Here is a 16,568-nt window from a genome sequence, read left to right as displayed (position 1 = left end):
TGGACTGATGCATTTATGTTTAAAGAAAAATATTTTAACCATAGTTTTCAAGCTTGTAGGTTAGAGTCATTGTCTTAACACTGTGTAGAAATATAACGGTGCTTGGTGCTGTTTGTGGTTCAGTGCTAGCTGCTTTAAACTTTCTTATGCATTTGTTTGGCAAGTGAAAGGTTGTTGGTTCACTTTGAGCAAGAGACAGAAAGCCCCTTTAGGGATGCTTCAGAAAGAATATCTGATGTTAAACGCTCTCAAACATGGAGCTTCTACTGTGGTGAGCCTTTGTGACAAGAGAGTAGATTAAAAAAAAAACAGCTTCCTTAAAGATGCAAAATATTCCACAAACTGCTGTCAGTTTAAATTTTAAAAAAATATTCCACTCAACAGATTTCTAGGAAAACAGTCTGCTTCCCTGACCAACTGCCTTAAGTTTGTCTGTCGCAATCTGCACATGGAGAGCGGTGAGGACCCAAATGCAGACAACTGGAAGGCGAAAGTAAGCGTTAACAATCAGCAAGCCATTTATTTCAGGCAGTACGAGACTGAAAACAAAAGCCAAAAGGAAACTACAACTAAACACTAAATCCTAGGAACAGATTCTTGTTCAACATCACTCACGCCCTGTGGCTGCATTTGGATCCTCCTCCTCTTTCCACTGCCATTGCAGATCGTGACACTTTAACTTTGTATGCAAAGCAAATTTTGAAAAATTTATAGTCTTACACTTGAGGTGTTCTTTATCTTTACCTTCAATGTCTCTGTCCAGAAAAAATCAGTTTCTAGGAACATCTACTGAAGCTGAACACATCTGGTTAAACCATCTTTCACCAAGTGAAGATTTCACTACGCTAATATCAGCTTTCAAAGAGCAATCTGTGTTACTGTATGTTCCTGTGTTCTACTTCCACTCATCTATGATGTGATGGATTTTGATGAGAATCTAAAAATTCCACCAACTGCTGTAACTGCAACATATTCTGTTTGCTAAACACATTTTTACAAAGAAACTAAGTGCATGAAATAAAGTGATTTACATATGCAGATTCTGCAGCATTTAAATAGGGGATATTTTATTTTACACCCTCTTAAGAAAAGTCATAAATATTATAAAGTCATAAATATTCTTTGAAAGGAACCCCTTCCAGCATCCAGCTGCAATGCCCATCATTTGATATTGCATTGCTTTTTGCCCACTGCCCCCCCGCACGTGATGCAGGTGGCTACAGCAAGAGAGAAGGGTGGTGCAGCAAGAGGGCAAAAGTACACTGCGGACATTTGCTGCATGCATTTGGGACAAGGCAGTATTGAACGTAAATGAGATATTCCCCGTTGTAGTGGCGCAGTTAAGGCAGCTCTCACACATGCAGTATTTACTTGCTTGTGCTTCTCGCTTCTTGAACACCTTAATCGCGGTTCACTGGTGTCAAGCCAGCCTCCAATTCGAGACTTGCAGTCAAGCCAGCCTCCAGTTGATTTTACGTTCCCTGTGTATTCAAAGTATTACGGGAATGGATGTGGAAACCAGATTTCAAAATAAAAGCCAACTTCGAGTGAATTAACAGATATGTTAAGAACATAATAACATATAATTTAGGCTTTTTTTTTTTTTTTTTTTTTTACAAACTCTAATGTTACATCTACATGACACAGCCTTGTACCCTAATTGTGCCCTATCAAGGCCACCTTATTTTGGATTTCAAAGTAAAAGCCCTGTGAATCTTCATTTTTGAACTACTCTTTCAATGAATTCATAATGCTCTTAAAAGCAAAAGTCGTATTTCCAAATACTATTTGAACTTTGTATCAACACTTTCCAACCGCAGTCTTTTTCACAGTAATACCATATCAAATAAATTCTTTCTGATTTTGCTTTTCATAGTAATGGCCCTTTGAAATTGCGGATATTTGACTTAATCTCCTAACGATTCAAAATGCTCTAAAATGAAAAATTCTTGTTTCCACAGGGTAATTCCACTTTAGATCAACAGTATACAGCCCCACAGTGATACCATATCAATATCAAGTCATTCTGATTTTGCTTTCAAAAATAAAAGCCTTTTCAAATTGTCCATAATTGACCTAACTTTCAGTGATTTCAAAATGCTCTAAAATGGAACATTCCTGTTTCCACAGGGTAATTCCACTTTAGATCAACAGTATACAACCCCACAGTGATACCATATCAGTATCAAGTCATTCTGATTTTGCTTTTCATAGTAATGGCCCTTTGAAATTGCGGATATTTGACTTAATCTTCTAACGATTCAAAATGCTCTAAAATGAAAAATTCTTGTTTCCACAGGGTAATTCCACTTTAGATCAACAGTATAAAGCCCCACAGTGATACCATATCAGTATTAAGTCATTCTGATTTTGCTTTTCATAGTAATGGCCCTTTCAAATTGCGGATATTTGACTTAATCTTCTAACGATTCAAAATGCTCTAAAATGAAAAATTCTTGTTTCCACAGGGTAATTCCACTTTAGATCAACAGTATACAACCCCGCAGTGACACCATATCAATATCAAGTCATTCTGATTTTGCTTTCAAAAATAAAAGCCCTTTCAAATTGTGCATAATTGACCCAACTTTCAGTGATTTCAAAATGCTCTAAAATGGGAAATTCCTGTTTCCACAGGGTAATTCCACTTTAGATCAACAGTATACAACCCCACAGTGATACCATATCAGTATCAAGTCATTCTGATTTTGCTTTTCATAGTAATGACCCTTTGAAATTGCGGATATTTGACTTAATCTCCTAACGATTCAAAATGCTCTAAAATGAAAAATTCCAGTTTCCACAAGGTAATTCCACTTTAGATCAATAGTATACAACCTCACAGTGATACCATATCAATATCAAGTCATTCTGATTTTGCTTTCAAAAATAAAAGCCTTTTCAAATTGTCCATAATTGACCTAACTTTCAGTGATTTCAAAATGCTCTAAAATGGAACATTCCTGTTTCCACAGGGTAATTCCACTTTAGATCAACAGTATACAGCCCCACAGTGATACCATATCAATATCAAGTCATTCTGATTTTGCTTTCAAAAATAAAAGCCATTTCAAATTGTCCATAATTGACCTAACTTTCAGTGATTTCAAAATGCTCTAAAATGGAAAATTCCAGTTTCCACAGGGTAATTCCACTTTAGATCAATAGTATACAACCTCACAGTGATACCATATCAGTATCAAGTCATTCTGATTTTGCTTTCAAAAATAAAAGCCTTTTCAAATTGTCCATAATTGACCTAACTTTCAGTGATTTCAAAATGCTCTAAAATGGGAAATTCCTGTTTCCACAGGGTAATTCCACTTTAGATCAACAGTATACAACCCCACAGTGATACCATATCAGTATCAAGTCATTCTGATTTTGCTTTTCATAGTAATGACCCTTTGAAATTGCCGATATTTGACTTAATCTCCTAACGATTCAAAATGCTCTAAAATGAAAAATTCTTGTTTCCACAGGGTAATTCCACTTTAGATCAACAGTATACAACCCCACAGTGACACCATATCAATATCAAGTTATTCTGATTTTATTTATTAAAATTTACTGAAGTGGATTTCTTGTCTTTACATATTAATGACACAATCTTTTCTTTGTATTTGTAATGTTATGAAATATAACTATTTTCATAAAAGTAACATAGGTAAATCTGTTTATCTTGGAAAACAAAACCCAGAAAAAGGGAACAGCTCAATACAAGGAGAGTAAATTGTAAATTCCAAAAGGTGCAGTCATGATAACATTAAAGGTGCTTTAAAGGTAAATGACAACATCACGGAAATGTGAATGAAATATGTATGAAAACGTTTCACCGTATTATGTTGCTCAAATTATCACTTTGGTGGAGACAACAGAGTACGTCTTCAAATATTTTGACACAAGCATCCAATAAGTCTGTGGTTTAACAGCACAGGAGACAATTCCACGCTTCTTCCTTTGCTTTTTTAAAGTCATTGTTGGTCATGTCAAGGCACTGTTCATGGTACCATCTTTGACAGTTGTCACATTGTATCTATTTAAAATTAAACAGACAAAGCAAAAAAAACCCCATTTATACTCAAAGACTTTTACACATTTTTGAGAAATTCAAATACCCTCCAACTCACCCAGTTCATCATTGAAGGTCCTGATCCATGTGGCTTGGTCAGCGAACACATGGCACAGTTGCTGTTAGTGTCAAAAACTAAAATACAGGATCAAAACACATTATATAGACATTCGTTTGAAGGCCAATTTATGCATATGTTAAACAGTGTACTTAAAAATTTCTATCGATTAGACCACAGCATAAAGTGCCATTGTGCACTATAATAATACTACTAACAGAATAATACATTTCAATCTACACACACACACATATACATTCAAATACATATATATATACACACACACATTTTCTCTCTTATTCACCCCCAAACCAACCTGATGCTTGTAGTATCTCCACAGCCATCAATTTTCTTTCCTCTGCCATTTTCTCTTTTGATGTTTTAAATTTCATGACGGGCAAATCTGGAAATACTTTCATCACTGCCCGTGCCATCTACCGAGAAATACTCAAAATTTTAATTGTGAAAAAAAACCCCACAATTCTGCTCAATATAAAATTTCGGATGTTTATAATCTTGCATAAACAGTATGAAAAACAAAGAGCAATAAATAGATTTAAGTCTTTATGAACACCAGGTAACTTCTAACACTCAGTTGTTGAAATGGACATCGTGGATGAATAACTATGTGATATACCTTGTAAACATAGAGAACAAAATGGACAGGGTTAAAAATAACACTCCACTCTACAGTAAGGGCCAGAGGGCCAGTATATTCTTAGATGCTGATGAATAACTGAAATAGGGAACATCTCTAGTTACTAGTTATTAGATATAGTCTGCTTCCAATGTGTGGGCAGCTGACTTCTTTTAACATCTGTTGGGCAATACTCAGTATATTCTATAAAAATGGTGTGGAGAGTCGCAACCTGTGTTATGCTAGTGCCACAGAGACTCAATAAAGTGAGTCCACAGGGTGTCCCATAAGTCTCGTAAGGTGCTGTCAGAGATGTGGATGTTTTCCAAGTTAACCACAATGCTGGACAATACATACCACCTGCATCATGATGTGCTAGCCATTCACCAGAGCGTGCTCAGTGAGAGAATGAGATTACTGATAATGCACCATTATGACACAGGAAATAATTCCCGACGGTGACTTGCTCTCTTTAAAGTATAAGTACTATCTGCAATCGCTGTGCAGCCTTAATATTTGCAAATCCTAAAAAGAGTATGTCCCAAAATCTGCATGACTTAGGGCACCAAAGTATTAACCATATACTTAATTTGTGCAGTATCATGTGAAATTTAGAATTAGATGTATTCATATATATTACAGCTACTGTTATGGATGTGGATATTCTTCTGAACATGGCATGATGGTATGGCAAACAAGTAAGAAATTATATACAAATGTATATTATCATCACTTACCATCACCACTAATACTCCACAGCTGAAGCCATCCTTCTGCACTGGATGGGTCAAGACACCTCCCTTCCATTTAATGTCCACCCATTCTGTTTTTGCGTGGCAGGTTCTCCTCATTTTTAAGTAATCACTGCACATTACAAAGCATTATACAATTTGGTATATGTCATATTTCCTAATTTAAAAAAAAAGATATTTTACAGAATTAAAGAGAATTTTATTTATTTTTTATTTATTTATTTTTTGGCCTGTCTCGTTTGGCTCTTTTGCCATCAGAATTATTGTCTTAATAATTTGTTCACCTGATAATTTTTATTTAACCGTACTGATTTATTTTGCAAATGAGACCTGGCCAAGAGGATGCCAACAGAGAAACACGCATTGTGGGGCCAGGTACAAAAAGCTTCTACAAAAATGCAGTTGTAGTAAACTAACTTGTAAAGCCTATTTGCATATAACAAAATGTGTTGAAGCCTAAGTACCTGAATTTACGTGCAGCGAGTTTAGAGTCTTCCTCCTCTGATGAACTTGGGGCAGGATCAAGGAGATAAACAGTGTGATTCACTGCATTGATGAACTGTAGCAAAGATAAATCATTAAAACAATATTAATATATCGTCATTAAAAAATACACAGACTTTAAAGTTATAATATTGTTGCTTACCAGAAACTTCCAGTGTACATTTTTAATGTTAACAAACGTGACAATGGCCTGGTACTGATCGAAGTTTACCTGTCAGAAAACATTTATGTATTTCTTACAGTTTGTGGAATTATATTAGCATTCAATCAGTAATTCTTTCTAAATGTATTTGGACATAATTATATGGACATTGGACAGTCATCTTACGTTCCGCAAGCTTTGGCGAGAAAGCTGTGTCCGATCACCAAACAGAATCAATCCCGCTGTGTAATGGTTCATAATGTAGATCCCTTTTTGCTCCTTTTTTGCCAGACAATGAAAAAGGCCTTCAATTACCTACGTAAAGAATTTTCATAAACACAAAGCTATGTAATTTATATACTTTAAATTGTGTTAATGATAAATAATTACATGATAATGTCCTTTTAATTTAATTACATTACACAGTCGAATTATTGTGGTTATGAGTGCTTAAATTAATCATTGATATACCTCGCCTGTTAGCCACAGGTGTGGTCGAAGGGTTCGCAGATCACTGTGGCGGATAATTATGGACGTACCATGGTTTGTTGAGGGAAGCACAGAAACCACAACCTCTGTGTCTCTTTTCTTCCACAAAGACAGGACCTCCTCATTCAAGAAAAACACACTTAACATACGATCTTACCAGCTATTGAACATGATTTTGTTATTTCTAACAAAAGTTTATGGACTGTTATTAACAATATGTCTTTGTAAAATTCATTCAAAATGTATCACTCCAAGTCTTGAATGGTAAATGAACTGGTTCTTATAAAGCACTTTTCTACTCTTCTGAGCATTCAAAGCGATTTACACAACTTGTGCATTCACCCAAGAAGATTTTTCTAAGTGTGTTCTAAGTAACATTCATACACAATCGATGGATGCACTGGAGAGCAATTTATGGTTAGTATCTTGGATTTTTGGTATGCAGACTAGGAGAAGCCAGTAATCAAACCAACAAACTTCAAATCAGTAGATGACCTGCTCTACCACCTGAGCTACAGCCACCCTTGAGCATTGGTAACTATATAAACTCAAAGCTGTAATGGCAACACTTGCAAAGTTAATTTTCCCATACTCTAACTATGTTCCCGAATGCTTTTTCCCATTCAGTTTCTACTGAGGGAAAAATATTTATTTATTTAGTTATTCCCAAAATTTACCATGTGATCACTGCATTCATTTTCAATTTTGGTGCCTCCCACTTAAGTTAAGGTTACAACTAGTCAACCAAAATCCTGGATATTCACATCGAATGAGTTGAACATGAATATCAACATGTAACTAAATAAGATTTGCCCTTCATACACGTGTCCATGACTGATTACTGTGTCATGGAAAGGATCTTCTATGGAAAAAGAAGGCATAACTATTACTTTGATGAATCCTTTATGTTAGCAGTTGTCAATCCTACCTGTAATTCTGGATTTTCTAAGGTAACATCCTCAACTTTAGCAGTCTGCACAGGGGAACTCGGGGCCATAGAGGAAGCAACCTATATAAATATTGTGTACAAGAAATACAAAAAATGTTATGCAAAATATTGGTCTTTATATATGAACGATAAATTTGCGCAACATTTTATACCGTCTTTGAAGATCTCCTGAAAGGAAATGGCTTGCGGAGTACTGTTACATATCTCCTCTTTTTTTTTTGGCGACGTTCCTTCCATTTTTCTTCGTCCACTCTAAATTTCTGAACCAAAAATATGAGTCATTGAACATTGTTTAGGAATTACAAGTGAAAGGCTGTGACAACATTTTCCTTAATTTACAATAAACCAAAACACACAAAAATGTCCAGTAAGACACACAGGTGCAACCAAGCTATAACATCACAATGTGGGGCACCTCAATATCCCACCACATCAAGAAGACTTTTTTTTAATGTTCCATTTTGAAACGGCAAAGCATTGATGGACATCAGCCAGTCATTTTGCAAACCTTTCTTTGAAGCATTCTTTTTGAGTCTTCGTACTCCTTCAGCAGCGCTGTGTGACTGATTTGATACTGGACAACAAAGTCATCCAGCCTGGTGAGCCTTCCCGAACGTAGACGGATATGTTTCAGATCCCACTGGCTCTTCTCCATTATCCCCTGCGTTTTATTATTCTCAGTGATATTCTGAAAAATCAAATTAAGAAATCATTAATTGTGATTTTTTTTAAAGATACACATTGTTGTGTGCAATGTTGTATGATCTGCAATACAGATGACTCCTCTGGACCCGCTGTTTCTCAATCACACCACACAAATATGTATATATACTAAAAATCAGGTGTCTTACTTGTCTCTTGATCTTTCTTAAGGCATTGTATTTGTTGTGGTACTGCTCATACAATTTCCCAGTGCCATGTCTTCCAAGGTCACCTTTGGATTTTGAAGATTCGAATAATATTGATGTGTGTAATTTCATTTTATAAACTAATTACTTTTTTACTTTAAAATGGCTTACCTAACATTATTGCAGACCATAATCCAGAAAAAGGAAGAAGATATTTGCTGATATGCTCCATGAGCCCCTTGCTGTAGTAAGGGTTTGCCTCACCATCCATCTCCAATGATGTGTTGGAAATGAGCTTCTTAAAATGTCTCCCAAAGAGGTTGTTTCCCTTGACTCCCTAGCCAACAGACAAAACAGAATAATTATGTGATTTGAACATTGTGTACACTCATCTTTCATATCTATAATCTAAAAACCCAACATTATGTTGTATAAAACATTTAAAATTACTTGTGACTTGTGATTATTATGCTATTCCAAAGTATTTAAAAAGATATATAAGAGGCAAAAGTTTAGCCTTTAGTTTTAATAAAAATTGACTTTGGTTTACCTTCAGGTCCTCATCAGCTTTTGAGTTTCTGTCATTGCCATCAACATCAACATTGGCTTTCTGCATCAACAACTGAAGGTTGTGAAAATGTTTTTCGACATTCTCACCACTACATGGACTCCCAAAAACAACTGCAGCACTTTGCACCATGTCAGTGAGGTCTTTTAATGAAGTTGCAGTAGTGAAGACTCCAAAAGTGTGCATTGCAAGATGGTAGTTCTTTGGTGCACTGCAGTTAAAGAAAAAATTGTCTTTAAGTGTTTCCAAAACAGTAATGATGTTTTCCCAAATTGAAAAATGAAAAGCCATGTCACATGTCATAATAAAAAAACAAACAAGTGAATACCGTATTAAAAGGACTACACTTACTACTTTTTACAGATCTCCTTAGCATTCTTCATAACATGACTAAGGCATCTGTGAAGAATTGGAACCTCGAAGTCTTCCTTGTTTCCTTTTCCCGAAGCGATGTTATAATAATGATTCATTGTGTCAGAGAGATTTTTTTTTGCAAAAGCTAAACAGATAGCTTGCATTAGGACCATAGATCCATCACACATAAGCATTAAAGGTGAACGCATGGCTTTGCGCCCAAAGGCCCTTGCAACATCAGTCAGAAATGCTTCCAAAAAATATTTGACAGAGGCAGTGGTATGGTCACATGTTAAATATGTAGCCACTGGTAGGGGGGAGGATGTTTTCCGTGGATTTCTTACTACAAGTTCGTAAACATAGAAAGGAGGCGAACCCTTTCTTTTTTTCATGATACTTCCTGTCGCATCAAAATAAACGATGTCCTCCCGACAGCGGCTCTGGAAGATCTCAATACTCCTGGAAGACCATAAAAAAACACCTTTTGGATGTAACATTACTTTCTGCAACACATCCTCTGGGTTGTTCTTCTTGTTTGCCACCATTAACTGGAGACTCATAATCTCATTATGATGAAGACGACTTTTCTTTCTGATTTCCAAGGCTATGTTTCTCAACACTTGAGGAGTTGGAACTTCATCTCTACACCCCGATTGCACAACATCATCATCCATTTTGCTCATTGTTTCCAGATACATGGCTCTAGGTAATTGTTTTTCCAATTCATGGCCAATTTTATCTCTCTTATGAGCTCTTACAGGTCTTCTTCTTAGTTCATAGTGGTTGTGCACACACTCGAAACCTTGAAAATTGACTTTTGCCTTTAGATCGTCTTCATTATCTACAGTGACAGTGACAGTGACTGGACAATCCTCAAAAGTGCAGTAACCCAGACACCAGAAGAAAGGGCCCTTTCTTACTGAGTCCAAAGCCTTGACTCTGTGCCTTTTGAAGGCAAAGGAACAATATGGAAACACAGTCCGTATTCCGTCTGAAATCAGATTTGTCCACTGTAGTCCCTTGTATCCTCTTTGGGATCTCTTATTTTTTATATTAGTCCATTCTTTCCTTTTCAGGAAAAAAAAATTTGTTGCAAGTGGGACCCTGATTCTTATGAATCCATCATCAGATGAGTTGCTGTTAGGCTAAAAAAGAGGAAAAAATTATTTTGTGAGAAAACATTTTGTCCATGTTACATAACTACTGTAAAATCAGTAAATATACTTGAAATACTTGTGTATTTTAAGTATATTAACAACCAGTGTTTGTAATGTCATAATATATAGCAAAAATTAATGTTGAGAAGTGTCATGAAATATAAATTTCATTCAATGTTACAACATTTGATAAAATTCTTTATTTAATTGTTTATTTTTTAAAAAAAAATATTTTTTATGTAATATAAAGTGGTCATTTAAACAATGATCCTACTACCAATCATAACTTATGTGAAAGCTTTTTTAATGACTTACCTGCTCAGGAGACAGCTGTCCATCCTCCTGCAAGGAGAAGACCGGTGACAGAGAAGCGGCAGCTGATAGTTCTTCTGGTTGCTATTACATGAGTGGAGAGGTGTAACTTTAGTGTAATTACATGGAAGCGTTGAAGAGAATTTATGATAGTACAGACAGACTGACCTGCTCAGGAGACAGCTGTCCATCCTCCTGCAAGGAGAAGACCGGTGACAGAGAAGCGGCAGCTGATAGTTCTTCTGGTTGCTATTACATGAGTGGAGAGGTTTAACTTTAGTGTAATTACATGGAAGCGTTGAAGAGAAATTATGATAGTACAGACAGACTGACCTGCTCAGGAGACAGCTGTCCATCCTCCTGCAAGGAGAAGACCGGTGACAGAGAAGCGGCAGCTGATAGTTCTTCTGGTTGCTATTACATGAGTGGAGAGGTTTAACTTTAGTGTAATTACATGGAAGCGTTGAAGAGAAATTATGATAGTACAGACAGACTGACCTGCTCAGGAGACAGCTGTCCATCCTCCTGCAAGGAGAAGACCGGTGACAGAGAAGCGGCAGCTGATAGTTCTTCTGGTTGCTATTACATGAGTGGAGAGGTGTAACTTTAGTGTAATTACATGGAAGCGTTGAAGAGAATTTATGATAGTACAGACAGACTGACCTGCTCAGGAGACAGCTGTCCATCCTCCTGCAAGGAGATGTCCGGTGACAGAGAAGCGGCAGCTGATAGTTCTTCTGGTTGCTATTACATGAGTGGAGAGGTGTAACTTTAGTGTAATTACATGGAAGCGTTGAAGAGAATTTATGATAGTACAGACAGACTGACCTGCTCAGGAGACAGCTGTCCATCCTCCTGCAAGGAGAAGACCGGTGACAGAGAAGCGGCAGCTGATAGTTCTTCCTGTTGAAAATGACATTACCCGTAACAATATTAATTTTAGGGATAATTTCAACAGTAACACATTGACTAAAATTTGGTATACCAACATATTTGATATCAAACACATAGAATTTTATTTATGGAACCTGCTCTGGTGGCTTTTGTCCATTATCTGAATCCCCTTCGACTGGTATAGACAAGTTCTGTGGAGAACAGGCATACATTTTTAATAAATTTGATTTTAACTAAATAATATATATATATATATATATATATATATATATATATATATATATAGAATATATTATATATACAATTTTTTTTTTTTAAAAATAAGTGAAAAGAACTAACCTGACGAAATGCATCACAAATTCTGTAGCGGTTATTTTTATTATTCTGAATACCAAGTGTCAGGCAAACTTGACCCCAGGGGCCTTCTTTATGAAGTGCATGGTCCTCCAGTTGCATGCCATGTTTTTTCAGCTGTTCCACAGTTTCAATAATTTCATTGATTGTGATCAGTTTATTTTTGTTCTAAAACAGAAGATATAGCATTTTCAGTTTTATTTTTCATGGAAAATGTATATGAAAGAAAAGAAGAAAAAAATACATACCCCAAATAAGCTGAAGCGGTAGACTCTAAGTGTAAAAAAGAAAACATTACATTGTCATTTATATCATTGATGAATATGAAATCATAACATTTTATAAATAATATGTATGATATTCTCAATTAATTGAGAACAATTTTAAATCAGTGCCACTAATTACAAAACTATCAACTTTGTTTCTATTCAAGTACTATTTGAACATGTTTTTGTGAAATGCAATGCCCCTGAAGAAAATGTGCAGCACTTGATGTTAAAAAATTCCCTCCTGCCTTCTTTTAATTCAATTCACACCCTTCACCCTGGGGACCGTTTAGTGCCACACCCCAAAAAATGCTATAAAAAATTTATATATTCATATATAATGTGAAACGTCAAATGTGAAACAAGGGCGCCACTTGGTGGACAAATAAAAAATTTACAACTCAAGGCCCCTAGTCACAAACGAAACCTAAAATGAAATCACGTTATCATTGAACGGTAATTATTTTTGCCGTGAAAAATAGCGTTTATAATGGAAGTAAATTGGCACAAAACGGTCCCTAGGAAGGAGGGTGTGGGGATTTTTGCTGCTCAGCCATTTTAGATTGATTTAAGATATTCACCCTGAAATATTAAAATTGACAGTAAAAAAATATCTTTTGGCAAGTTCGGTTATATTCCACTGAACACAGTGGAAATGGCAGCCATTTAAAACATAAAAGTGGCACAAAAAGGTCCCAAGAAGGCAGGGTTTTTTATAAGCCATAGCCTGTTAGCAACAGATGTGCCTGTTATAGAACACGTGTTAATTAATTTCTGCGGTATGCTACAACTTTCCCTGAGTCCTGTGCGCAAATCTTTTTTTGTTTTTGCTCATAGCGAAGCCTGTTATCGAAAAAAACCCCAGTAATAATATGGTGAAATAAATGTAATATTAAGTGTTACACATAAGAAAAAAGAAATTTTTACAATCAGAAATAAACTAGCTAATATCTTAGGCTAGGCTACAAGACTTGATCACTCAATTACATGTAATTGGAGATGAACTACTTAGTTAGCAAATTTTAAAAGTTAATATTTAAAGTTTATACATAAAAAACGAACTCACCCCTTCTCCTTCTTCGGCATTTTTTCTGCACAAGACTGTTATGTTCAAAATGACATGTTTTCACCTCTAGTTTTTGGAATGTCGACAGAGTCAGACACTCTTAGCGCGCATGTCCAGTAGTGTGCGGTATAGGCTCTCCAACAGATTTTTTTTTTTTTTCAAGTGGACCATTATGGCTTTGCAATATTGCTCCACTTGATTAAAAATTTAAAATATCTCTATTTATTCAATCATTTTATTGTAAAATTTAAATTTGCAGTAAAAATCAAAGGAATACACATAATTGGTTGATAGGAAATATTAAGAGTTAGACAAGAGACGTTCAAAAGACGGGAAAAAACAGAGGGGATGTGGGACGGTGACACAAGACAGTAAATTCCATTGGATTACCTACTGGAAGAAAAATGCAGAAAAGAAAACAAGCAAAAACATAACACAGTACACAACAGCAAGTATCACATCCACAACCTAGATAAGTATAAGTAACAGTAGATAATAAATATTGGTGTCAGCACAGCCCCTGCCAACAAACATTACCATCTACATGTATTTAAAATTGAGACGTGGGCACCGGCAACTTAGGAGAGGTTGAATACACAGACCATCCCTTGGACGCCATTCAGCATGCCCAGCACAAGTGATGTTGATGTATAGGTTGTGGAATAAAATTGAGGTACAGGTGGTCAGAAGGGGACACAGGAGGAATGCCTCACCCCCACCTCAGTGAAACAACTGTACGCCAAAGCCCTGCATGTGTGACGGTGTGATGGAGTGGGGATGAGGAGGGGAGGAAAGTGAAGGCAAAGTACTCTCTCGTGGGGCCAGGTCCCCCGCTTACCCAAGTAGTCACCCCTGGAAGCCACAAAGGCCCATCCGGACGGGGGCCTACATTAGCACCACCACCAAGCCCCACGGAGCCTTGGGTGGTGGGCGCACATCGTAACCCACCACAGAGGAAACTACATCCACCCAAACATTCAATAATCTCTCTGACTACATAAGACAAAAGACACCACGGTTGAGTTTATTCTCCACCTCTGTACTAATTTTAAAGTTAACTATTGACTTTTTTTTGTGTGTGTTTTAAATGTGGTTAATACTTGACAAACAAAGTAAAAAGAAAAAACCAAAAAGAGAATTATAAATTAAAGGGCCTTGGAGATGTCATTCAAACTAACACCATTGCACATCAAAACATACATGTGAGTAACAGAAAGAATAAAAAAAACCCATTTCAGAATAATTATAAGGTGGAATTACCCTGTGGAAACAGGAATTTTCCATTTTAGAGCATTTTGAAATCACTGAAAGTTGGGTCAATTATGGACAATTTAAAAAGGCTTTTATTTTGGAAGGCAAAATCAGAATGACTTGATATTGATATGGTATCACTGTGAGGTTGTATACTATTGATCTAAAGTGGAATTACCCTGTGGAAACTGGAATTTTCCATTTTAGAGCATTTTGAAATCACTGAAAGTTCGGTCAATTATGGACAATTTAAAAAGGCTTTTATTTTGGAAGGCAAAATCAGAATGACTTGATATTGATATGGTATCACTGTGGGGCTGTATACTGTTGATCTAAGGTGGAATTACCCTGTGGAAACTGGAATTTCCCATTTTAGAGCATTTTGAAATCACTGAAAGTTAGGTCAATTATGGACAATTTGAAAAGGCTTTTATTTTTGAAAGCAAAATCAGAATGACTTGATACTGATATGGTATCACTGTGAGGTTGTATACTATTGATCTAAAGTGGAATTACCCTGTGGAAACAGGAATTTTCCATTTTAGAGCATTTTGAAATCACTGAAAGTTAGGTCAATTATGGACAATTTAAAAAGGCTTTTATTTTGGAAGGCAAAATCAGAATGACTTGATATTGATGTGGTATCACTGTGGGGCTGTATACTGTTGATCTAAGGTGGAATTACCCTGTGGAAACAGGAATTTCCCATTTTAGAGCATTTTGAAATCACTGAAAGTTAGGTCAATTATGGACAATTTGAAAAGGCTTTTATTTTTGAAAGCAAAATCAGAATGACTTGATACTGATATGGTATCACTGTGAGGTTGTATACTATTGATCTAAAGTGGAATTACCCTGTGGAAACAGGAATTTTCCATTTTAGAGCATTTTGAAATCACTGAAAGTTAGGTCAATTATGGACAATTTGAAAAGGCTTTTATTTTTGAAAGCAAAATCAGAATGACTTGATACTGATATGGTATCACTGTGAGGTTGTATACTATTGATCTAAAGTGGAATTACCCTGTGGAAACTGGAATTTTTCATTTTAGAGCATTTTGAATCGTTAGGAGATTAAGTCAAATATCCGCAATTTCAAAGGGTCATTACTATGAAAAGCAAAATCAGAATGACTTGATACTGATATGGTATCACTGTGGGGTTGTATACTGTTGATCTAAAGTGGAATTACCCTGTGGAAACTGGAATTTTCCATTTTAGAGCATTTTGAAATCACTGAAAGTTAGGTCAATTATGGACAATTTGAAAGAGCTTTTATTTTTGAAAGCAAAATCAGAATGACTTGATATTGATATGGTGTCACTGCGGGGTTGTATACTGTTGATCTAAAGTGGAATTACCCTGTGGAAACAAGAATTTTTCATTTTAGAGCATTTTGAATCGTTACGAGATTAAGTCAAATATCCGCAATTTCAAAGGGTCATTACTATGAAAAGCAAAATCAGAATGACTTGATACTGATATGGTATCACTGTGGGGTTGTATACTGTTGATCTAAAGTGGAATTACCCTGTGGAAACAGGAATTTCCCATTTTAGAGCATTTTGAAATCACTGAAAGTTAGGTCAATTATGCACAATTTGAAAGGGCTTTTATTTTTGAAAGCAAAATCAGAATGACTTGATATTGATATGGTGTCACTGTGGGGTTGTATACTGTTGATCTAAAGTGGAATTACCCTGTGGAAACAGGAATTTTCCATTTTAGAGCATTTTGAAATCACTGAAAGTTAGGTCAATTATGGACAATTTGAAAGAGCTTTTATTTTTGAAAGCAAAATCAGAATGACTTGATATTGATATGGTATCACTGCGGGGTTGTATACTGTTGATCTAAAGTGGAATTACCCTGTGGAAACAAGAATTTTTCATTTT

The 16,568-nt window shown here is 35.9% G+C and overlaps 1 protein-coding gene across 1 annotated transcript; it reads right to left on the bottom strand.

The window, feature by feature from the left end:
- Positions 1 to 3,681: 3,681 nt before the first annotated feature.
- On the bottom strand, positions 3,682 to 12,353 carry LOC120747336. Its single transcript, XM_040053131.1, has 23 exons — positions 12,076 to 12,353; positions 11,871 to 11,927; positions 11,671 to 11,745; positions 11,506 to 11,586; positions 11,341 to 11,421; positions 11,176 to 11,256; positions 11,011 to 11,091; positions 10,846 to 10,926; positions 9,371 to 10,518; positions 9,002 to 9,230; positions 8,623 to 8,788; positions 8,455 to 8,537; positions 8,112 to 8,291; positions 7,756 to 7,863; positions 7,583 to 7,663; positions 6,637 to 6,771; positions 6,352 to 6,480; positions 6,166 to 6,234; positions 5,984 to 6,078; positions 5,505 to 5,631; positions 4,447 to 4,564; positions 4,131 to 4,207; positions 3,682 to 4,036 (listed from the first exon to the last, which is right to left on the bottom strand). Exons 1-23 carry the CDS (start codon positions 12,190 to 12,192, stop codon positions 3,926 to 3,928), a joined length of 3,510 nt encoding a protein of 1,169 aa, XP_039909065.1. The 5' UTR covers positions 12,193 to 12,353; the 3' UTR covers positions 3,682 to 3,925.
- Between the last annotated feature and the right edge of the window lie 4,215 nt (positions 12,354 to 16,568).

This window comes from Simochromis diagramma, unplaced genomic scaffold, assembly GCF_900408965.1.
Source record: "Simochromis diagramma unplaced genomic scaffold, fSimDia1.1 OVJJ01000419.1, whole genome shotgun sequence".
In the NCBI taxonomy this organism is placed as follows: domain Eukaryota; kingdom Metazoa; phylum Chordata; class Actinopteri; order Cichliformes; family Cichlidae; genus Simochromis; species Simochromis diagramma.
The sequence above is the reverse complement of the archived record's forward strand: the minus strand, read 5'-3'. Positions and strand labels throughout refer to the sequence as shown.